At 36.3% G+C, this 24,270-nt stretch overlaps 1 protein-coding gene across 7 annotated transcripts in view; it reads right to left on the bottom strand.

The window, feature by feature from the left end:
• Positions 1 to 24,270, bottom strand: part of Pak3 (p21 (RAC1) activated kinase 3) — a 267,447-nt gene that overhangs the window by 13,573 nt on the left and 229,604 nt on the right. For all 7 annotated transcript variants that reach the window (XM_031368898.1, XM_031368874.1, XM_031368887.1 and 4 more), the window contains 5 exons: positions 10,343 to 10,391; positions 9,974 to 10,086; positions 8,444 to 8,561; positions 7,452 to 7,551; positions 6,583 to 6,779 (listed from right to left, as the gene is read on the bottom strand). In XM_031368898.1, coding sequence (XP_031224758.1) covers positions 6,583 to 6,779; positions 7,452 to 7,551; positions 8,444 to 8,561; positions 9,974 to 10,086; positions 10,343 to 10,391 — 577 coding nt within the window. The remainder of the gene's footprint in view (positions 1 to 6,582; positions 6,780 to 7,451; positions 7,552 to 8,443; positions 8,562 to 9,973; positions 10,087 to 10,342; positions 10,392 to 24,270) is intronic.

Genomic DNA, 24,270 nt, shown 5'->3' with positions numbered 1-24,270 from the left:
CTCCATGGATTCTAGGGCTTTGTGCTTTGTAGTTCACACTAAGCAGACAACATCTTAGTCAAATTGTAATCATCCAAAGCAACAAGGAAATACAACCACAGCAAGAAGTAACCTATACAAAGTAATATAGATTCTTGTCTGATAGACTTAGTCTTTCCCCATTCATCAGCATCTCCTAAATGAGCAGTGCTACTGTTTGCCATTTGAGGATGAAGTGATTCCTTCTTTCCATCACCAGAAGCAAAGAAAGGAGAAGAAAGGGAACCAAATGCAAATGGCATGGCAAAAAGGTCAGCTGAGTTCATGGAATAAGGGTTAAATCAATAGCTGTCAACCTGTTGGTGACAACCCCTATGGGATCGCATATCAGATTTCCTGCATATTAGTTATTTACATTCTAATTCATAACAGTAGCAGAATCACAGTTATGAAGTATCAATTCAAATACTTTTATGGTTGGGGCTCACCACAACATGAGAAACTGCATTAAAGGGTCACAGCATTAGGAAGGTTAAGATCCACTGGTTTAAACTCTCAGTTTTCCCCTGGTGTACACTGTCTTGATGAAAATAACTTGGAGTGTTGTACAACTCAGCAGAGAATTCCTGAGGACCTTTGTATCAGAGTACAAATGCTTTTCTAAAATGGTATTGTGACCAAGTTAGAAAGGAGATAACTCAAAACAAAACAAAAAAAAAGCAGAAGTAATCTTAAATTTCATGAAAATGCTGATTTTCTCGGTAAATTCATATTTCAAAAACCATAAGATAAAACATTTCAGTGGGCAAATGTACAACCTCAACCCAAGATTCATTTCTTTACAATGATCTTTGATTTTGATGGACTTCATTCCTTAGCCAACAGTATGGTACTTATTAGAGGAATAGGCATATGCATCCTTGGGTTATACCCAAACCATCAGAGCCTGTAAAGTTCTCTGAGGAATGATAAGACAAATCACAGGATACAGGAATCTCTCTGGGCCAACAATGGTTCCCTGGTCACCACATTTTTAAACTTTCCCTTTTCTTCGCCTGGTTAGTCTCCTGGATCTTAGTTTGCTATGGAATCAATTTCTCCCTTGGCTTTCTTCTGGGTCATAATTCACCAGTTTGAACTGTCTGCTTCTGTATGATCTAAATGAAACTTGCAGCTTTCATATGGCCAAGTCTCATTTTCTGATGCCGAATTCTTAACAACCAATGATTCTTAAGGGCTTCCTAGCTTCTGACAGGCAATATTTTTTCTTATTAAAAAGAAGCACTGTTACTATTCTATAATTATTTTACTTGCAGTTATCCCAACTCTCCCTTCCTTTTAGGCATAGGTTAAGCCTTCAAAGGAAGAGGAGTGTCAACAACCCTTCAATAAAGCTTGCTCTTCCACAGTGGCTTATGGAAAAAGAAGGGAATGCTCCCAGCTCTCCCTGAAATACATTCAAAACAATATTGACAGAGTGCTAGCAAAGTATGCTTGCTTCTCTGGTGTTCAGGAAGTTTATGTCTGACTTTAATTCCAAATGAGCACACGCCATCAAACCCAGACATTCCAAGCCACAGCACAGGATCCAGTGGTTGGAGGGAACAAGATGCAGTTTGGCCCTTAGTTGCTGTTGTTCAGTAGGGCTTCTCTCATTATGCATGATGTTTGGGAAACATACAGGCTCTATAGAATTTCTCTGTTTATATGAGGAAAAGAAAAAAAAAGGCAAGAAAACCGACCTTTGTATAGTACTTTAAGTGTTAGTAAAGAGGTAGGAAACCTCTAAATGCGACAACAGGCTTTCATTTGGAGGTTACCCTTCCTTCTACACAGTCATTGAGGTACATACTCCCTTCCATATAGTCACAGCCATAGCTACGTTATACTCTAATACAAGTGAGGAACCAAGCTGCTAGCTTATTTTAAAGGTGAACACCATTTTCAGAAGAGACAGAATTAAAAAGAAAAAGTCATCTCCTAGAGAGGTATGCTGAATTAATATCGTTCCTTTTTGAGAATGTGATTGTCTTAGCTGTTCATTTGCTATAATCTAGAATCATCTGAGAAGAGAATCTCAGTGAGAGGCTGTTTGGATTTGACTGACCTATGGGCATGTCTGTGGGGATTTTCTTTATTATGTTAATTGACTTGTAAAAACCTACCCACTATATTGTAGAAGAATGACAACAGCTGACTGAGCACTGGCATACGATTATTAATTCACTGCTCTCTTGCCTTGACTGTGGACATATTGTGGCTGGCTGCTTCAAGTTCCTACTGCCTTGACTTCCCCCAAACAATAGGCTGTATCCTGAAATCATGAGTGTAAACATTTTCTCCCATAGGTTGCTTTTGTTGGGATCTTTTAATCTTAGCAACAGAAAAGAAACTGTGATATGTAGTGTTGCTGGATTGCTAGGTCTGAAAACGAAGAAGTGAAGAAAAAGATCTCAACTAGGCTTTGATGTTGTTAATTATGATTCCTTAAAGGAAATGGCAAGTGTAAACAGACTAAGTATGCCCGTTCCTGGTTCAACAGCTGTGTTAAAAGAGGTATGAAGAACTATATTTTATTGCAGACAGTACTCTATTAAGGTCTTGCCATATAGGTTTGCCTTTTGACTAGTACCTAGGGTTTCCTAGGGGATGGATTCCAGTGGCATTGGTTCTTAAACTCCGCAGAGGACTCCAAGGTAAAAGCAAGGAGGAAAACAAGTAGGGTGTGTAGTTCACATGCTATACCACTGACTGCTTCTAGCACTGGTACCAGTGTCTTCCAGTAGCTCAAGGCTTAATAACCCCCTGTGAATAGTTAAAACAAAGGTATAAAGCAAACACTTAAAATGAGCTAGAAAAATTACACATAAAGCAGGACTATAAAAGGTTCTGTATAGCCTTCGAGTGAGGCTCGAAACATCACTGAGAAATTTTACAATAGCTAAAACCATGACAGCTTGATAAGAGCAAACCTATTATGTGTGAGAGTTTTTAAAAGAAAGGTAATTTCTCTTTGCTTGTAAGCAGACCAAAGTTTGGCTTGACAGAAATAACTATCTCCTTATTTAGAACCAGTCTTCATGATAACAATTTTTAGCAAAATATATCATCCATTAGTAGAAAAGGTGGTATCAACAAAAGATAAATCTTTGATTTGCACATTCATAAAGTAAGCTGGATGCTTTAAACCCCAGTTCCTTTGACAAACAGAAGGCATGAGGCACTTAATTACTGGTGGCTACATAAAAATGCCCATGGGTCACTGAACAACATTTCTGTCCAAGGCCAATTACACTGAGTGTAAAGACTTCAGGGTCTGGGAGCTACAATGATAAGGCTGTCTCCTCTCTGTCTCTGGAAGGGTAACCAACATCGTATCATTAGTACAGCTAATAACCCTCTGAGCTTTTAAAAGCATTTCATGAGCCTCTTAGGTCATTTATTTACATTTTAAAATCTCAGTCCTTTTATTCCTAGGCAAAAGAAGTATTCGATATTTTTAATCAATAGTTAATTTTTTATATCACATGTATATCTGCAGTCAATTTTGACAGACAGTTTGTTCAGATAAATCCAGCACAACAAAAAAAAATACAAGTTACTGGGAAATGCAGGCAACTTTGTAATGCACAGCCTGAGACTTTACCTTGAACCTGTTCTGTTTAATGCTACCTAATTACAGTAATTATATTAAACGCTACAGAATTCTTTCCTCCACGGAAGTGGTTGGCCCATGGGATAAGAGTTTGTTGGAGAAATGCTGAAACCACTAAATGTGTGGGTAAAAACAACTTTAAATATATTTTCTCCTCATGTTTATGAATTTCTACATATATTTTCTACAGTGAGCTAAGCATGGAGCTCTGTGATTTATATAAATTATTCATGACTTTCATGTGGATTTGGCAAGATGGATATTATCCCTATTCCCAGAAAGGAAAAGGGGTTAGAAAGGTTTGAAATGACTTACAAAATGGTCCTGAGCTTTTAAGTTATATAGTCAAGATATACATGGATCTGCCTGACTACATAACTGAGTTTTCTTTGCCCCCACAAGTGCATGCCACCCTTTATAGTACTATTTTATCATCTTCTCACTCCCTTCTAGTTCCATCTGTTTCAAAGCCCACAAATAGTGAACTGGTGGAGATTGGGATACTTTTAATGAAAGTCTTGAGTGCTCTTTCATACCTCTCCTAAAGTTGCTTGATTTTTCTAGTTACCAATACAGTGTGCAGTAATAAAAATCCAAGAAAATATGGGCTCCCTACAATGTCACACTGTATTTTTCTGTCTCCAATCTTCCCATGGGTTCAGAGAATCTGCTTTTTTTCAAATCTCAGATAAGGACATCTAGACCAAGATATACTGTGTTTTCTCTAAGAAAACACCAGAACAGCACATTTACAAAGAGAGCTTAAGAATATTTCTGGTGTCTGGAAGAGAAGAGCTTCAGAATCTGGCTGTCTCAACAAGGACTTGTTGATGAATCTCCCAGAGGCTGATCACACGAAGAGAGTAAGACACAAAATTAGTCCATCCTTATCAGTGGAATTCTGACAGCTCTATTTTGTTCATAGTCTTAATGTAGGTTTCCTGAACTTTGTGGTTTATTAATCTGCAAGTACTTGTTTTGATAGAAGGCTATGGATTCTAAGAGACAAACGATTAATTATGAGTTCTGATCTCAGGCTAGATGTCTACGGAGATTAAAACCCATTTCTTTTCCCCCCCTAGTAATTAGTAGTCTTACTAAAGGGAGATCAGTTAGGACTGGAAAACAGAAGAGAGCAAGAAATGCATTCCTGAGACCAGTAGCTTTCCAGAGCCATTTATTTAATCCTTAAATTCTCCAGGTCATAAATTACTCAGCAGAAAGCAGAGAGCAAACTAGCTGTGATCCATTTAGTGCCACTACACTTCGAGGACTTAGAGGAGGAAATCCATAAAACAACAGACCTGATGTGTTCTTTCAGTGATGTTTCCAAATGGGCAAGGTACTTAGACAATACAGAAAAGCCCTCCTTAATTATCCTGATGCTCTGTTCAACAGGTCAGAGGTAGACTTGAGTAAAGTCATGGAGGGCTGACCCACAAATGGTGGGAAAATGCCCCTTCTTTTCTACTGTCTTTCAGGCAGCTAATCAATGCACACATCTCACTTCTAGACTGTTTTGTGAGACAAGCGTAACAGCCCTAGAATTCACTAGGGCATTCTCTCATATCAGTTGTTTTCTAATCAGTGTAGAGACTAGGACCAGCAGCCAAATACCAGAGTAGAATCAAAAGGAGGAAGAATTAGGGGAGGCTTCTCCCTCTGTATTGGAAGCATGGCTCTCAGTTACACAATTTTCAACTGTAAAAACAACTAGAAGTTTGGTTCACAGATTTCTTTGCATATATAGAAAGTCACATATATTTGGCTTGAATAAAGATTTTCCAAACATAATGAGAATACACTTGACTAAGGGCAATGAGTTTATATATAAAGGAGAAAACACAGTATTAGATTCTTTATGATAATGACACAGACAAAGGCCTTTGGCACTGATGCTGTGTATGAGTTTTAAGAGTAGATTTGAATCTGTGGCTATTTCCTTTTAAGAACTATCTCCTGATCTAAATTTATGCATACAAAATACTGCTTCTGGTTTACTGTGAGGCTACATCCAACCCAAAGGCTTCTCCACTTACATCTATGTTAAGCAACTGCTTCTTTTGTATTTCTTTGACTTTTACCCTCAGGATCAACTGCACATCTCTGAATAAAGACAATAAATGGGCTTAGACTACAAGGTGGGGGCTCTCATTTTATTTTATTTCTCTTTGCAGAGGTGACTGAACCATTTGAGGATCAAACCTCCAATTCTGTAGTAGAAAACTAAGTTCTCTAACTCAAATAATTATTGTTTCTCTTCTATTTGATGGTCTTCTAATTAAGTATTTGATTTTGCCATGCTGGTGCTTTATCTATGATCTATGTGTGTTTCATTCAATGTCAACAAAGCAGTTCTTGCTCAATGACTTGTTACTGATAACAAAGAGAAGTCCAATTTAAAAATGATAAGGAAGCCAGGCAGTGGTGGAACATGCCGTTAATCCCAGCACTTGGGAGGCAGAGACAGGCGGATTTCTGAGTTCCAGGCCAGCCGGGTCTACAGAGTGAGTTCCAGGACAGCCAGGGCTACACAGAGAAACCCTGTCTCAGAGAACAAAAGCAACAAAAAAAGTGTTCTGGAAATGCATTGTATTACTTTGTTAAAGTAATTATGAAACAAGGGTTTTCTAGGCAGAGATCATTTAACCATTGCACATGTTAAAAATGCCCGTTCTTCCCACATCTTTCCTTTCATCCATTTCTAGAGTTTTATAGCAGAAAGCTGTACAACAAGGAATATTAAAGGCTCTTGTTGTTAGAGGGATGGAGAACAAGGCACTTCAAGCTCAGAGCAATTTATACATCATAACTCGTCTCTGTGTTACTTGTTCCAAAAAAGTTTCAGTTCTGACCAGTTTGGGGGAATCATAAAATAGTATTTTTTTTTTCTTCCGCTCCATTTTTGGGAGGGTGGGGTAGGAAGTACCTACATTTTCCTGACTTACCCTGAGTGGATTTTCATTAAGGTAAGGAGGTTCACCTTCCACCATTTCAATGGCCATGATTCCCAGAGACCAGATATCAACTTTTGGACCATAAGCTTTTCGAGTTACCACTTCAGGAGCCATCCAATAGGGAGTTCCCACCATAGTGCTTCGTTTACTTTGCTCAGGGGTGATTTGGGCACAGAACCCAAAATCAGCTGTACAGAAGAAAAAAAAATCTATTAAAATGAGCTCAAATGAGATTTTTGCAATAGCTTATTTTCTCATGTGCTAAAGCCACCTTTATTTAATGTCAAAGTGAGCTCTCACAAGCACCTAACTCATATCCTGATCCTTTCATGATCTCTCTGCTGCTCCTGAGTTTAAAGAGGTCTGAAACAATTGATAATAAGTGCTGCCATTTCCAGTAGACTTCCATAGAGCTACCTCCCAGCACTTTCCATCTTCCAGTTAGTTATTTGCCATCCATTAATTTTAGATGCCACTAGAATGTAAAATCTAAAATCTTAAATCTAAATCGGGTTACAATCGATAGGAGGAGACTATCAGACAGGTTTGTTAGTTAAAATCAAGCTCTAATTGTTTTCAGGCAAGTCACTTTTAGTCCTTCTGGTTTTGTTTGTTTGTTTGTTTTTGTTTTGTTTGTTTTCTTTCTGGTTTTTGAGACAGAGTTTCTCTGTGTAGCCCTGGCTGTCCTGGAACTCACTCTGTAGACCAGGCTGGCCTCGAACTCAAAAATCTGCCTGCCTCTGCCTCCCAAGTGCTGGGATTAAAAGTGTGTGCTGCTGCTGCCCAGCAAGTCATTACCTTCTCAAGATAGACATTAGAATAGAAGAAATTCCCTAATATTTCAGAATGAAAATACCTACTCAGTTTAACAGAACCATCCATCCCGAGGAGAATGTTGTCACTCTTTATGTCTCTGTGGATCACTTGGTTTGAGTGCAAGAAATCCAAAGCTTGGAGGCACTATTGGATCAGAGGAAAAATTTCTAGTTATATCACAAAGATTTTTTTAATTCTATATATCATTTCCAGGCAAATTTTGAGAATGGTTGTGATTGCATATTGCTAAGTGAAGTTGAGGACTGAATGTTTTAACATCATTTTCAAACCACATCAGCACTTACAAGATAGAGTATACACTTAATCTTATGCATTTTTCTCTCTCTTTATAAGTGACAGATCCTCAGGCCAACTAGAGGGCTGTAAGGAACCACTTTCTGTGGTTTGGGGTAAACTGTTTAAATTGCTTTCTAGGGCCTGAGAGATAGCTCAATAGGTCACAACACTTGCTGCCTTGCTTTACAACCTGAGTTCAATTCCCAGAACTCACCCACATGATAGAAGTGGAGAGCTAAGTCACAAAAGTTGTTATTTGATATCCATATATACACATACTGAACACACACATACACACACACACACACACAAATACACACACACTAAAATTTAAAAAAAATAGCCTTCTAGAAAATAATGAGAATATAATGTAGTCTGTATTTTATGAGACTTATAGGGAACATGCAGAACACAACAATTATCTTGTATAAATTTCCCACAGATCAGAAAGGCAATCCATGAGAACATAACAATTGGCCATGTTCACTGACACTCCTGCATATGAGCTTAGATGCAGTGTCTCCTGAATGGCATTTTAGAGCTTATAAGAGCCACAGAAAGGTAACTAAATAAGGGTCTGGTGATACAAGGGGCACGGCATTAAGTTATAGTTTTGATACATTTTCCATTTTTTTTCAGTAGAAAAGTATGCTGTTATTATTTTGATGCTAGAAAACTCTGAATAGCCAGTAAGAAAGCATTGGCAAACTCACCAGGAGGAACCATTCTCTTTTCTTACCTCTCTACAGACAGCTGCTATCTGTCCTTCATCCATGCAGGTTTCTGTGACCACATCAGTCAAAGAGCCACCAGCCAGGTACTCCATAACTACCCACAGTTCATCACCCACTAAGTAGCTATAAGAAAAGAAAAGAAAAAACAACGCTTCGACTTTGGACTAAGGAGGCAGAGACTCTAATATTCCCAGGCCTTATTTGTAATGAAAGTAGATTGTGAAGAAGCCCATGCCAAGTATGACTATTGAGGAACAAACTTCAGTACTCAAAAATAGGGACTAACGTCACTGCATAGCACCAGCATTCAGAAGAACAGTAGGAGGTTATTGAAATCAGTTACCACAATCTGGTTATAGAGAAGAGTAGCCCTAGTGACTCCACCCTGCCTTAATACTCATGTGGCTAACCCTGGTACGGGGGCACACACCTGGAATCCCACCTACATGGGAAGACAAAGCCTGGCAACTCCGAGTTTTAGGCTAACCTCGTGTATGTGATAAGTTCCTGGCCAGCCTGAGTTCCAGGGCTGTTTAAAGTACAAACCATACAAAGCAAAAGCCCCCCTCACTATGAAATGAGACTTTCTATTGTGGGCTGTTCAAATTATAATACTTTGGGGGATCCACAAGGCAAGTCTCTTAAAATTCAAAATTCACAGTTTCCATTATCATTAATTATGGAGAGAAACCTAGACACCAACCCTTTTAAAAAGTACAAATTCGAGGTTTTACAAAACTATAAATGCAGAAATCGAATTGATGTCACATGGTTGCAGATGGGCCATTAAGGGTACTACAAAGAAAAAGAAAGAAAGAAAGAAAAAAAAGAGAAAAGGAAAGCTGATTCAAACTTTAAAATTCAGTTGTCCTTCTATCTCTCTACCACAACAATGTCTATTGACCTGACACTGACAGCAAGTCCTTAAACTCACAGAGGTTGAGACCTAATCTTATTTCCTTTGCATCCCATCAGAGAACTCAGCAGAATGGTGCTAAGCATACAATGACTGAAACGCAGAAGAAACAGATGTTAAACAGGGGAGAAGAGTTAGCTCTGTCTTTAAGTGCCTATTTGTAACATACTTTTAATGCCACTGATGAAAGAGACATTAAGTACCTGCTTTAGGAAGAAGGTTTAAGATTAAAGTCCCAATTCCCCCCAACCTCACTGTCAGTTAATCATAAAGGACCAATGAAAGCAGGGCTGTTGCTGTCTGCCTTCTTTACTCAGCCTCTCAGGGGCCATATGGCTCCAAAGTGACACTTGATGAAATGTTTTAAAACACCACTGCTTTTGCCTATATGTAGTAGTGTATTTCCTGCCAACATGAAACCACCACCCTCCAAAGGAAACCATACAAACTATTTACATTTAGAACTAGGTCCATCAAACATCTTTTTCAGGTGTTTGATGGTTCACAAAGATTTACTCTTTTACTTTGTATCATTTCAAAAATATTTTTAAACAAATAATTAGACAAGAAAATAACATCTCAGGAAGAAAATATGTAAATAACAAGATAAAACACTTACCTATCTAAATAATTGACAATATTGGGGTTCTTATTTTCCCTCATGACAAGAATTTCATTAATAATTAATTCCTTTTTGGGTTGCTGTTGAAGGTTCATTTGCTTTATGGCCACCTGGATGATGAATAAAATACAAGAACATGACTATTAAAATATACATGAATATAAATATACAAATTCTTTACTATTTTGAATCTGTTCTACAAACTTGCACCTTGTCTTTGGTTGGTCATTATCTATTTCAGATGTTTTGCATACCAAAAAATAAATCTCCTATCGTAACCTACTGCTACCCACTAGATACAAGTTACCAACAAGAAAACTTGATAAACACAAAATATAGTAATAGAGATCAATTAGTAGCACACACCTCTTGTCCAGTCGCAATGTCTAGTGCTGTGTAAACAGTTCCTGATGCCCTGGAAAAGAGAAAATTATCCAATGAATAAACAACTCACATGTTACTGATATTTTCCCGTGTATGAAAAAATATGGTTCATTTTCAGGTGAATTAAGTTAGCAAGATCAAGATTCAGTGATGAGGTAACACAGTAGCAGTTTGTTAACAATTATTGAAAGAACACTTAATACTAGATCTACTGTCTTAGTGAATTGTAAGTGCACAATATTGAAACAACTGCCTTTTATAGTAATTACATCAGAGACTAACACAATGAATACTTTGTGGGGCACTGGGATCTTTCACTAGACTTTCTGGCACCAGTTCCTGGGCCCTTGCACTATGCATTCGTGAAATTAGCATACTGACCTTGTTCTTTCTAGGAAAACCCTGTACTATTTTTCAAAATCTTTATGTATTTAAACAACCAACATTGCAGACCACTGATTGTGCTAAAGTAAATTTCGGTGAAGAATAGCTCATCCTTTGCTTAGGCAACAGTAACTCAGCCATTATTTTAAGCATATTAACAGAGTAGCTATTTTATGCATCTCTGACCCTTCATTTAGTGAATTAGTTTCAGTGTGTGTCAGTGCTGAACCTACACAAAGGATTAGTACTGTGGCTCTGTTATACAGCTTCTGTCCTTAATTTTGTTTTTGCTAAATTTCTCAACAATTTCTGTGAGTTTTCACGCCTGTGAAATAGCTATCTTTTTTAAAGCTATCATTCCTTAAGTCTTTGTAATATTTATGCTTGTATTTTAACTTTACTTAGATTTTCCCTTGCTTTGCAAATAGACAATGTATTGTCCAGCTGAGATTCCAGTATCTTTCTGTGAATCACACTTGTTTTCTGAAGGTCTTCTCATCCTTATCTTCTGTGGCAAGCAAAATAGCTAGGATAACAATCTGTCCAGTGATTCGTTTACTAGATATTATAATGCTCTAGTATTTAGGTCGAGTTTAGAAAAATGTTCTGTCTGTCTGTCTGTCTGTCTGTCTGCCCACCTGTCTTATCTCTTTCTTTCTCTTTTCTCTCTCTTGACCCTACGTAACTCAGAATGTCCTTGCTGTGATCTTTCTACTTCAGCTTCCTAAATATTGGAATTACTGTCATAAGCCATAACTCTATGTCAGGCATTTCTTTATGACTCTTCTCCCTTGATGATCCACAATATTTCTCAAAAGCCTGAGATGTTTATGTCACTTGCTACCTGAAAACGAAATGGGTTGTGTAGTATAAGACTTTGACTAACAGCAGAGATTTGAGATTGCTTCACCATAACAAGCTGTACAACCTGGGGCAAGTAATTTCCCCTCACTGAATTTCAGTCCTTTTAGAAAAAAAAACAGTGACCATAGTAGCCGTAAGCGTGTATTGAATGTGTTCTGTGTGTAAGACACAGTGTTGAGAAGTTTAGAGACTTGATTTTTATGAGATTCTCCCCTATATTTATATATAACTCTATTATTCTCATCTCATAAATTAGGAACCTGAAAGTCAAAAAGATTGAGTAACCTTCCCAGGCTATTCAATGTACAAACCACATTCTGCATAACTTTAAAATTAGGTTTTGAAACTAGGCTAAATATCAGACTTAATCTCTAGGTGGTACCTGATTAAGAACTTAGTGATTCTCAACATGTACGCTTATATCAAACAAATCTGTTTTCAATATTGTATATTGTAGGTCCTATATTCAGAACCTAAAGTTGGTGCCCAATAAATATTTGTTGAATGAGCACATTAAAAAAACATTCTTAAGCAAAAATTCAATTGCAACAATACCGTTCCTTTCAATAAGGAAAGTATTTCACCTAACTGAATCTTCAGGATACATTTCTTTCTTGGAATAAGAGATCAGATATTCCTGAGTTGGGAGCCAGGGTGGTTTGTCCTTTGGAACTCAGAATTAGATTGAATTAAGAGGAATAGATTGTCTCAATCAATTGGTGGCTACTTCAGCAGCAGTAAGCCCCGAGGAGCTCTCCAAACCTAATTGCAAACTATGTTTTTAACAATCTTTATTTGGTTTATTTCCAGATATCTAAAACACATGCATACCTCCAGATGCAGATGAATGACAGTATCTGTAAAATGAGATAGTAGAAATTCCTCTCTTATGACTTCAGAGTGTCAAATGACACAATTTAAGAAAACATTTGTCCCTGAGCCCAGATCATCACTGAAGCTTAACATGGCCACTGTTGTTCTACTCCTTATTGCTGCTGTAGCTATTCATTTCACAGCAGAAGAGAACTGATTTACTGACTGTTGGCTAGAACCTCCCAATACCCAACCCTAACAACTTTGCTAGTATATCTTTCCTTTTCAAACGCGGGATTTTTTAAAGGATGATCTGTTGGAATACTTTATGGAAATGTTTCAGCCTCTCCCTTAAGAAATAGTTTTGCATTTATTTAATGTTTAGAGCACATTAAATAAAACCATATATGGGGATTTATAAAATAAGTAAGATGGGAACTAATCTAGTTAAAGCTAGGGTGACAAAAGGCTAGCCTGCATGGTGATTTTTCCCCACGGGTGATCCTCCAACCACTGAAGCGCATTTCTGCTGCTGGAGGAAATAAAACTATGATTGATTGGAAGCGCAAGAGGGATTAGTGTTTAGCATGTTTGGAGGTTTACTTTGAAATCCATTGTTTTCTTCCTTTTCTTTTTTGCCCTTTCCTCCTGTTTCTTTCAGCATTTTATTGTTTTAAAGTTGCTAGAGCCCTAATCCAGAAACCCCAGTATCCCTGGATTTACAACATCCATTTGTATAGACTTGCCAATTTAAAGGCCCTCACATCCTAAAGGGTGGATTACTAACTAAAACTCAACGGCTCACCTTCTGTCCTCTCCTCACCTTAATAGACAGATGCAATTGTTCAGTGGGAGACATTTACCCCTTTTCTCCTCCTCACTTTTATTCTGTCTAAAAATGGGTTCATATGAGCATCTGGAAACCTAACATATTATTACATTACTGATCAGTAAGTTACCGTTTTGACCAACTTCTCTAGGGGAACTTCAATTATAAATGTATAAATTCAGATACGGTAGAGAAACTTTTTTTCCTTGCCACTCCAGCTAGCATACCTAATATATCACTGAACCACAACTATTTTTACACTTCAAGAATTGAAGGTTTATTTCTGACTTGGTTGCATAGGAGGTTTTTGTTTCATTTTTTTTCCTACATTATCGTCAAGATTCATCCATAATCACTTCCATTGCTCACTGCTGGGCCGAGGATAGCATTCCTCATATCTATTTATTCAAATCTTGCCTGATTTAAATCCTACCACTTTCTAGTTGTGAGATTCTCAGTAATTTACCTTCGAAGGTGGATTAAATGTATGCTAGGCCTTCAATGTCACACAGCTCTGGCACATAGTAAGTGCCAAACAAGCACTAATAGTTGCTATTTTGTTGATTGTTTTCTAATATAGCAACTAGCTTCCCAATTGTAGTCTAGAGATGACTAGGAAGCTCTTTACATATCTGAAGTTTTCAAGATACATCATATTTCAAAATTAATAATAGAAATTCAATATTTACCTAAAATAGTGGTAATTCAAATATCACATTTATTTCCTTTCTTGGTCGGATTTATCATAATGTGACTGTTGAATATCACATTTTGATTTTAAAAATATCTAATCACCACTAGTAATACATAATCATTTTTGCCTGATGAAGTGTAAGAATTCAACTCTTAATCAATGCAATTTGTGGTCAAGATTGCACAGTCTAATTCATAGAAACAAGTGACAAGTTATTTGTTTGTATGTGGTAAAGCTAATAGTCCTCTCTTCATAATATTTAAAGCACAATGGTAAGAAGGAGACAATCTCTATGCCAATCCCATTGCACACAGATTCCCAAAAGATGAGTCTTGCAGCATGTTGGAGTATATTGAAATATCTCAATACATATGCTTACATTGCAACATGATGGAATATATATTAATAATATGCTTACATAATAAAATTTTACTTCATCTTAATTTTAAAACTATCATCTTTTGACATCTTAGAAAATAAAGATGACAGAAATCAAACTGATAAAAACCCTTATTCTCTGATATATTGAGTTTGTCAATTTGATTGTTTTACTTTCTACCAGCCACTTGATTATATTTATTCTTTTATCCCTCTATTCTAAATGTATAGATCTAGTGCTATAATAGGAATATTTAGTTATTATAGGAATTTTAATTTATTACAAAGCTCAGTTCCTCAGTTGGTACAAGGAAATTATGTATTAGCAGACGTGAATGGAAAACCAGGTCATCCAAGTTTAACATCCTCATTAGAGATGGGAACTCTGAAGCCCCAAGAATGGGAAGGATATATATGCCTGAGATGAAACAACTAAGTAACAATTCTCTCCTAACTATGAAGTAGAACTCTTTTAAACCTCCAACGTGGTTAAAGAATATTAAACTAACAGAATGCTCAACTATGGGTCCTCATCAATTACAGCTCTCAACTTTCTACCAAATGCTTTATCAGTAGGTTGTCCTTGATGTGGCCAAATGCATAACCATCAAATGGAAACACTGCCATCTAGCCTGAAGGTTCTAGAAAGAAACAAACAATTCACAATCTCTCCTCTTTCCCCACAAGTCAGTTTATTGTGATTCTCTACCAGTTTTTTTTCTTTCTAAGAACCAATGTCAAACCATGTTAAATAGTTGCCAGGGCAGCAAAATGGAAAGACTAATAGTTGAGATAAATCACATTGATGTCAACATGCGAATGAGTTAGAGGATGGGGGGGTGTCAAGAAAGTAAGGCTCAGAGCAACTTTGCAGAGTGCAGAAAGAGAAAAGAAGCAATAGGAAGCAATCTAGTGCACGGTGAGCTCAGTGGGAATGAGTGAGGTCACCACAGGGATATGTGCTATTCCCTCTCAATGTTTTACAAGTTTAAGCATGGTGCTAATTAGGTTGCAGTTAGGACCATAAGCTGCATTTAGTATGGTTATTTTTCCTATCTACTCTTATTTTCCTGGTGTATCTATTAGAAATCCCTTTATCATTTATTGAGACCGTCTCTCTGCCAGCTCTCTAGAAATGAATGTGTTCTCTTAGTACCACTAAGTGCAACTCTGGTTGCCTCATTTTACAAATGAGGAAAACTGTAACTGCATAAATGGTGAGGGGCTTGCTGCGGTTATACAGCTAATAGCTGAGTTTAAAAAGGCACCAGTGTGATGCTATTTATTACTTAATTTTTCAGCTACTTTGTTTGCATGCTCCATTATCTTTACATTTTATTATATCTTAAGTTAATGTGCACATTAATGAGTTCTGTTATGGCATTTCCATATATACCTTGATATTCATATGCCTTCACTATGACCCTCTTCCATACCTGATCTTCTCTTTCAATAACCATATCATTTCTATTGTCATGTTACATATATTCCATTACACTTTTTTCCTTTTTTTCCCATTTCACTTGAGATCTCTTTTTTTTTCCCCCAGTGGAGGGAGTATGAGGGAAAGATTGTGGAAGGGGGTGACCAGGAAGGAGGCAGTGAGCAGGATGTAAAGTGAATACACTAAAAAAGTAAATAAATAGAGAATTTAAATAGAAACATAACCCCCCACACTCACACACCCTTAAAAATAGATTTCATACATGAGAGAAAACATATAGTATTTGTTTTTCTGAGTCTGGTTAATTTTGTTCAATGTGGGGAGCCGCAGCTGCCACAATACCTGGCACCTGGTCTCCGGCCAGAGCAGAGAGCATTGTAATAAACAAGCCCTTAGTTGGAGAAGCTGAGTGCCTCTAGTTTGTGATGCAAGCTGGCATGATTTTCCCGCAGCCTATTATGCTTTGTCACATAGCCGATGCTGATTGGGATCAGGGAAAGTATTTAACCCGCGAGGGCTGGGGCTAGAAGAATAGTAATAGTAATAGTAATAGTAAGAGATAGAGTAATAGTAGAAGCTAGCTAAGAAAGAAGAAAAGATGAACGAATGGTTTTGTAGTACAAGGTTCCTGAATAAACTGCTTGGAGAAGGGTTCGTGGTCGCCTCCTTATTTCCGCTGGTCGGTAAGGCAGTGACAGTTCAACATAATGATTTCCAGTTGCATCCTTTTCCTGAAATATGATTTTGTTTTTCTGTAAGGCTAAGTGTTCCACTTTAAAACTAGATCTTAAGCTTTTTACTTAATGCTAAGTGCAACTGTGGTTCTTCCTCAAATTCATATTTGTATCTGTTATGTTAAGCTGCTACTTCCAAATACTTTCCTTACCTCTATGTTTTCTGCTTATGCCATCCCCACGTCCATGTTTGTCCCATCCCTATTCAGTTCGTCTCAGGGCATGATGTCTTTTATTCTTTTTGACATAAACATACATAGTAGTTCTTCTGATTTTCTCACTCAAGTAAGATATTCCATGTGGCTGAGATTGATAAGGAACTGTCCTTACGAAAGGTACTACTTACTAGGTCTTTGTATAGAAATTGTTTTACTATATAAATGCACTTGACATAAAGTTTCACATACATGCATTTGATACTATTACACATGCTCTTGTTGTGCTGAATGAAATATGAGAGTAAATGTAAAACATATTCACCCTGAATGGATATAAAATCTCTGAACGGGACTTAAATATCCATTAAGAATTGTGAAGAATACTGTATGCAAACAAAGATGTTAGGAGTGATGGTTCAGTATTTTTTTTCAGGAAATTTATTTCTCAAAAATATGCCACTAAGGTAAAAAGTAAAATAGAATAAAATTATGTAAGTCACATCACCTGATGACCTAAGTATATAGAATGCAATTGGAGCCAGGTGGAACAACCTTTAGTTAGTAAGATGATAAAATTCAGTGGGGGTATTTTCTGTTGTTTAGCTAGGCCATAGCTTTTCCCAGATCATTCACGGTCATCTGTTTCTAAACAGAGCTGTAACACGTTATGGATGTGAGGCCTGAAAACTCAGTGGGCTATAGTCCAGTGATAATGAGTCCACAGTTAAAGAGCTTAATCCCTGGAAATGTCAGATAACTCTCAGTTACTAGCTTCAACATTAAGTCTAAGCAGCTGTTTCAAAGTGTGTGCCATTGGTTTCAAGAAGGCCTGGACAGGAAAAAAGGGGCAGGTGGCTTAATACAGGCTCATTACTACGGCTGGAAAAGAAACCCAACTTAATGTGTAATCTCTGCTAATGGCATTTGAATGTGTGGAATCATCTTTCTTTATAAAGGACAGCATACAACACAAGGCATTGAAGAGCATTAAGTAGAACAAAGGGCATCTTCCTTTGCCCTATAAACATTGTTTTTTTCACAAATGCTAATGTATGTCCAATCTCCTCCATCACAAAGCCTATTATAGAGCTTAGACTATGTCTATTTAGTGCCCCCATAGAAGTCTTCTGCCTTGTGTGGTCCAAAATAGATCCAATGAGGAAGCAAATACTTTTTGGGTGGGTGGTCCAAACCAAAGAGTAAAACACTAGATACTACTTACATGCTTACTCTGAATGAGAAGGACAATAACAACTAAAAATGGGTCAGAGGTTTAGTCTCAGCATTTACCCATGAGTTCTAAGGACCATACTTGTTTTATAGGTTATCTAAACCAAGCAGCTATTCATAGTCCCCTTTGAGAAAGGAAAGCACTGGGGTGTGTGCAAATTAGAGCAAAGTACACGAATATATATTTGAACATGCCATAATTAAATGTATTCTATGATATGTTGACCTAAAAATTAAATAAATTCCCCTAAAAAATAAGATTTAAAACTATTCATCTTCAATGTGGGAACTTCACCTGAGAATGTAAAGAGGACTCCTCATGGAATATTAGGGAAAAATTTGAAAAATACATAGCATAATATATTGACTTTTAAAACTTTAAAACAAATGTAAAGGCGCCAGTATTGGGTGTTTGATTGCACATGGACTAGTAATATAGCTTAATTGTCATTGTAATGAATTAATTATATTTTCATGAGTTTGATGGTACAATTGACAAATATCAAGAAGTTGCATAAAACTCCTTTGGCCATATGTATGTCTTAATGCCTAGGAATAAAATCATCTTAAAATAATTGTCCTCATTGCCATTTTCCATCAAACCTAGATATACACCTGAGTTAATCATTGGAGATATATGGTATGACATTGGCATTATATACATATTGGATATGGGCAAACAAATTCTTCAGCATAGACACATTTTGTCCTCTATGTATATATTGCATTTAAAAAGTCATGGTGGGCATAACTTTTTTAGTTGTACTGTAATTCCAAATACAACTGTACTTGCAAATAGACATATTTATAAGCTACTGTTGGACTATGAAATTTAGCTATCTTTATGCAAAGATAGCTAAAACTCATAAATTTTAAATTGCATATATTATTTGATGCAAAATTCTACTCTTATGAAGTTATGAAAATAAGTTTGTATAAATGTGAGATGATTTATTTGCAAAGATCATTACTGAGAGCTTTGTTTATAATACATCAGAAACAACATTAAATGTCTACCAATGGAAGCATGTTTAACTAAATTGTGATACATACAAATGCAAAACACTAGGCACATGTTCAAAAAAATGCAAGATACTTATATGTAACCACCTCTTAAACATGGGCACATAACAGAGGAGCTACATAGCATGACACTATTCAAGCTAAAATATATCCACACCAAACAATGTTTCTCCTCTAAAAAAGGGTTGCCTTACACTCAAATCTCTTAAAAATATATCATATAATAATGCTCTTAAGCATTTATTTGTAGACACTTAATATTATATAAGAAACACATACTGGGTTAAAGTATATTCGGTTCATATGAAATTTAGATGCTTATATAGAGTGTCAGAATTGGAAAGGAAATAAATGAATAATTTTGGAGTTTATGTCCTTGCAACCCAAGTGTTAGATATCATAAATATGCTTTTACTAGAATTCTCTCAAAAGTGATACAGGGAACGAATCATCATTAGCCAATGACATCATCTGACTATTAAAAACAATAATGAATTCAAATATATGAAACAGACTGCAAATATAATACTCCATAAATTTATAAAAATATTTTAAATACAAAAGAAAGCCTTCTTGATGGAAGTAATTTGGGTATTGACTCATTATATCAAATCTTGATAATTAAGAAATGAAGTATTTACCTTTATATGAATATTTTTCTGTAACCAGAGTTCTAAGTGATTAAATGTAGTTCTTTTCAACAAAAGTATGCAAGTCAGTAAGTACAGGAATGGTAGATTTATGAAATCGTTATTTTGTAATCCTTAATGAAAGGATCGATTTTGGCAATAATCATAAATCAGCATTCTATTATATGAAGGACTGGTGTGAACTTGAAGTGGGAGGGGATAGTCATGCTTTGAATCTTCCTACTAATCCACTCCTCACCAGAATATGGGACAATCAAAGCCTTCATCCTGAAGTAGCATAACATGAAAGAGCCCCATGTATGAAGAATATTGCCAAAAATTGAACCTACACCTAAGCCTCTTGAAGCTAATTTCAATTTGTAGAAAATACAGAGTTGCTGCTGTCTATCAGACAATGACCAGTTTCTCTAATAAGTCAATCATGCTGGAAAGCTAAAAATTAGAAGACAAAAGGTGATTTTAGAGTATAGAAATATAAGTACAAAATGAACATGATGTGTAGATTGTTTTTTATTATTAACTTTAACAGAACTATAAAAATAGCACTGTGAGACAACTAGGAATTAGACAATATTGAGTAATTAATTTTTGGGTGTTACAAGTTATTGTGAGTTTACTAAAAATAGCTGCTAAATATAAATATGTTACATTTAAGTGAGTGAATATGGGTATTTTCTCTACTTTGTGTACATTTGGAAATTTGTAATGAAAATTAAAAAGTGGTGCAGTAGACCCAAAAATTTGTATAAAAGTTATAGTGTAGATTTGCATATAAATGTACAGTAAAGGTACAGATTCAGAAAGCAATCATCTTAATAGTACAGGGCTGTGTAATTGTGCAAGAGTTAACATATCCACAGACAGATGGAGTTCACATCTCAAATATCTTAGATAGAAGTCAGATGACATATTTATATTAACTGTCAGGGGACTCCCAAAGGTACTCTAGCAAATTATAAAAGCAGTGGTGTTAAAGATACCTAGAAAGATATTGAAGTGAAATAAGAAAGTAGAAAAATCTACCAAACCAATATATAATTCTATATACTGCATAGTTTTAAATATGTAAGTGGGAGCAAATGAACAAGTTAAACATTTAAGCAGCTATATATCTAATAGTACATGTATTCAGGAAAGTCAAACCTAAAAACTATTTTACAAATTATTTCATAGTTCAGCTTATATTCAAGTGTATACGAAATCTGTATGAACATGTACTTGAGTGCACTTTTAAACAGTGAATCAAAAAAAAGAGAGAGTACTTCAAATTAAACCAATAGTTATTTCTTTCTGAAAGTTTCCTTTATGCAGAATAACTGTAAATCTGGGGACACATGCTGAAATGACACACATTTCATTGTTTATTCTTTTACAAATTCCTGATGTTATATTGCTTTAGCCAACTAGTATCTACTCAAACACTTAAGCTTTCACAAACAATTGAAACAAAGTATTGTACTTTGGATATGAAGTCCATTTCTGAAAGGCTCCAAGTGTTGGCAACTTGGTCTCCAGCAGATGGAGGCATTAAGAAATTAATGGCTCATGAAAGCCTACCTCTATGACTAGGTTGATCCACTGATAACTAAAATGCTGATTGAACTGGTAAGAGATGGGATCTGGTTGGAGGAAGTGGTGCTCTAAGGTTCTGCCTTTGAAGGGTTTATCATGTTACTGGGTCCACCTTATAATGCCCTCTGCTTTCTGATTGCTGTGAAGTGAGCAGCTTTCATTTGCCACACTTTTTCATAATGACTTCCGTCTCATTTAGCAGCAATAAAACTAGCTGATCATAGACTGAAACCTGTGAAACACTGAGCCAAAATAAAACCTTTCTTTCCTTGGATTATGTTTTATGTCAGCTATTTTGCCACAGCACAGAAATGAAATGTGATTCGTACACATTGCAACCCGCATCTCTCATTTTGTCGAATAACTCATGCCATAGTTATTATTCTAGCATTATTTCCTTTTAACTATGAGACTACGTTTTCTTCTTCTCTTTTTAATGAGGGTTCAACAAATAGGGAGTATTTATTACAGGCATGGTTGTAGAGCTAGGGACAAAAAGGTGGATAAAACCAAAGAATATGAAGCAAATACTGTAGTGTGCTTCAGGTAGAAGTCCCATACCAATACTTTTTAAGTTCTTATACCATTTCAAATTATAAAATGGCCCATCTTCAAATCCATTTTCATAGACCCTTCTTTTGATATAAATCATGTATTTATCCTCTTGGTTCCCATTTCTCCTTGTGACTGCACTATAATATTCATTATATTCTGTTCCGTGTCATAATGGCATATGGGTGAGTCACCCCAAATAATAACTAAAACGTAAAAGCTAACATAACAGAAAATTTAAGCATATGACACATATTTACCTAGGTACTTTAAATGCCTTCTCTTGTTTGTTTCTCAATCTTAGGGAGTGCACATTCTGCTTTACTATGAACAAGAAAACTTGTGTTTAAAGAAATTAAGCTGGGAATAGCCTTTTGACTTCAAAATGTTACCCTTTTTCTCATTAATTCTTCAAAAAATCTCCCCTTCTTCTGTTTTTAAGTTTTATGATAGTTTATAAGAACTAGATACAAGCTGTTATAGGTGTAATCTACAGGAGTTGGAAGGAAGGAAGAGAGAAAATGACAATGAAGGCCTCTGCAGTTCAAGAAGGATTCAAGAGTAGACGGCAAGATGAAAGTGTAGGTCATTACAGAGTAAATGCTCATCATTGAGGATGGATCTGCCCCCACCTTTTCGCCCTCCTGCTTTTATTTATTTGATTTTTTCTAGTGTGAATGGAACTTTGATCTTGTAAGCAAGTGCCATTGTGGAGCTAGAGTTCCAGCCATTAGCTTATTTCTTAATACAATGAACCATTTCTTTTGCTAGACATTCAGGGAGTTGATAAATATAAAGGTCACTGTGGGCTAGCAGAATCCGGTTCTTTAAATGGGTGTGGGGTAGATACAGTATCTCTCTATGTAGTCTTGGTTGGTCTGATCTTACTGTGTAGGCTAAGCTGTCTTCAAACTCAGAGATCCTCTTGACTGCCCACAACCAGCTAATTTATAGCTCTACATTAAAGATAGTGAGTACTCAACCACTGTTCACTAAATTTAAATGTTTGCTAAGCTGGATCTAAACCAGTTTAGATCCATGATGTTTCTTTACAAACCAAACTAATCCACTAACATGTCCAGAAAAGACACTATGGATTTGAAAGGAAAGGTGATCTATTTTTCAGTGCATTCTCATTTGAGAAAAAACCTTGAAATGAATTCACACATATCAGTAAGACATCCACATGGCAGCTGCCCACCTTACTAGGGCCCTCAATTTGTCACACTGCTACTGCTTATTTAGTAAGTAAACAGACTTCTGATGATAGTTGTTGACTGAAGAAAAATATGTGATTCAGTTGTCTTATCAAAATCCATTTACCATCTATGTTCTTTTATAGAACTCCCATAGAGTGACACCATTCTCGAATTAATGACCACTTGGGGGGCTATCTGACTTTTTCTCCTTCCTTTTCTCTTTTCTATTTTCCTTACCCTTTCTCTACTCATCTGATTAAGATGTCTAGATTTGGTAGCCATTATCACAGAACACTTTTCATAGAAAATTTAGTGGAGTTCTGTCGTTTTTTAAAGCTTAGGCTCACAGTTATGGCTTCTAATAATTAGACGTGAATTCTGAGCTTGATTTACGGTCAATGAAACTTAATTCTATGGCCCTAGGCCTGAATGTTGGGATGGCAGAATCCCATACTTGAAAAATGCAGTTTTCCAAGTCAATGAGGGTGATTAATGAAGAGGTTTTACTTAAATTTAGCCCGGAAGATTGAGCTCTTGTGCTCCCTGGAGCTGAAAATGGAATACTGAGGTTGATTGTTCCTAGCACTAAATGATTAGTGACAGGATTTTGAAAGTCACCATAACAATAGGTAAAGTGAAACAATAAAAACCAAGACTTAATGAAAAGAAAATAAAACCACTGTGTCTTGGAAGTAGAGACTAGATTGCCTAGCTTAGGGTAATAATTCATGGAAAAATCAGTTGTGAGCCATTTAAGTAAAAACAAAGTTAATATAAGTGGTTTATTTTTTTTAATCTAGAGAAAGTATTCTGTTCATTCACCCAAAGCCTTAAGAGTGGGGAATGATCCATTGAAAAAAACAAACAATGATTAAATTAAAATTAATATAATAAATTATAGAATCCCCCAAAACAAACTTATGCTTTACATTCTACCTTTAATAGCTGTTTTTAAAGTGTATGTTGATTTCAGTTTTAAAACCTGTTGGATTTTACATTAAGACTATTTGTGCTGTGTGTGTATCTGAAGATTGTCAGTGAAAGGTGGAGCCAATGGACTCAAAAAGATAGATGTGCTGCACACACCAGAGGAGCAACCATGCACTATGGCCAAGGAAAACTAAGTCATTGTGAAAGAAAAAGAGATGAAGATGCATTGAAAAAAATGAGTGAACTAACTAGTACCCTCAGAGCTCCCAGGGACTAAAACTCCAACCAAAGAGTACACATGGAGGGAATCATGGCTCCAGCAGCATATGTATAGCAGAGGATGGCCAAGCTGGTCATCAAAGGGAGGAGAGGCCCTTGGCCCTGTGAAGGTTCTATGCCACAGTGTAGGGGGATGCCAGGGCCAGGAAGTGGGAGAGGGTGGGTTGGTGAACAGGG

This window comes from Mastomys coucha, chromosome X (assembly GCF_008632895.1).
Source record: "Mastomys coucha isolate ucsf_1 chromosome X, UCSF_Mcou_1, whole genome shotgun sequence".
Classification (NCBI taxonomy): Eukaryota; Metazoa; Chordata; class Mammalia; order Rodentia; family Muridae; genus Mastomys; species Mastomys coucha.
Note: the sequence above shows the minus strand (reverse complement) of the source record. Positions and strands in the feature narration are given on the sequence as shown.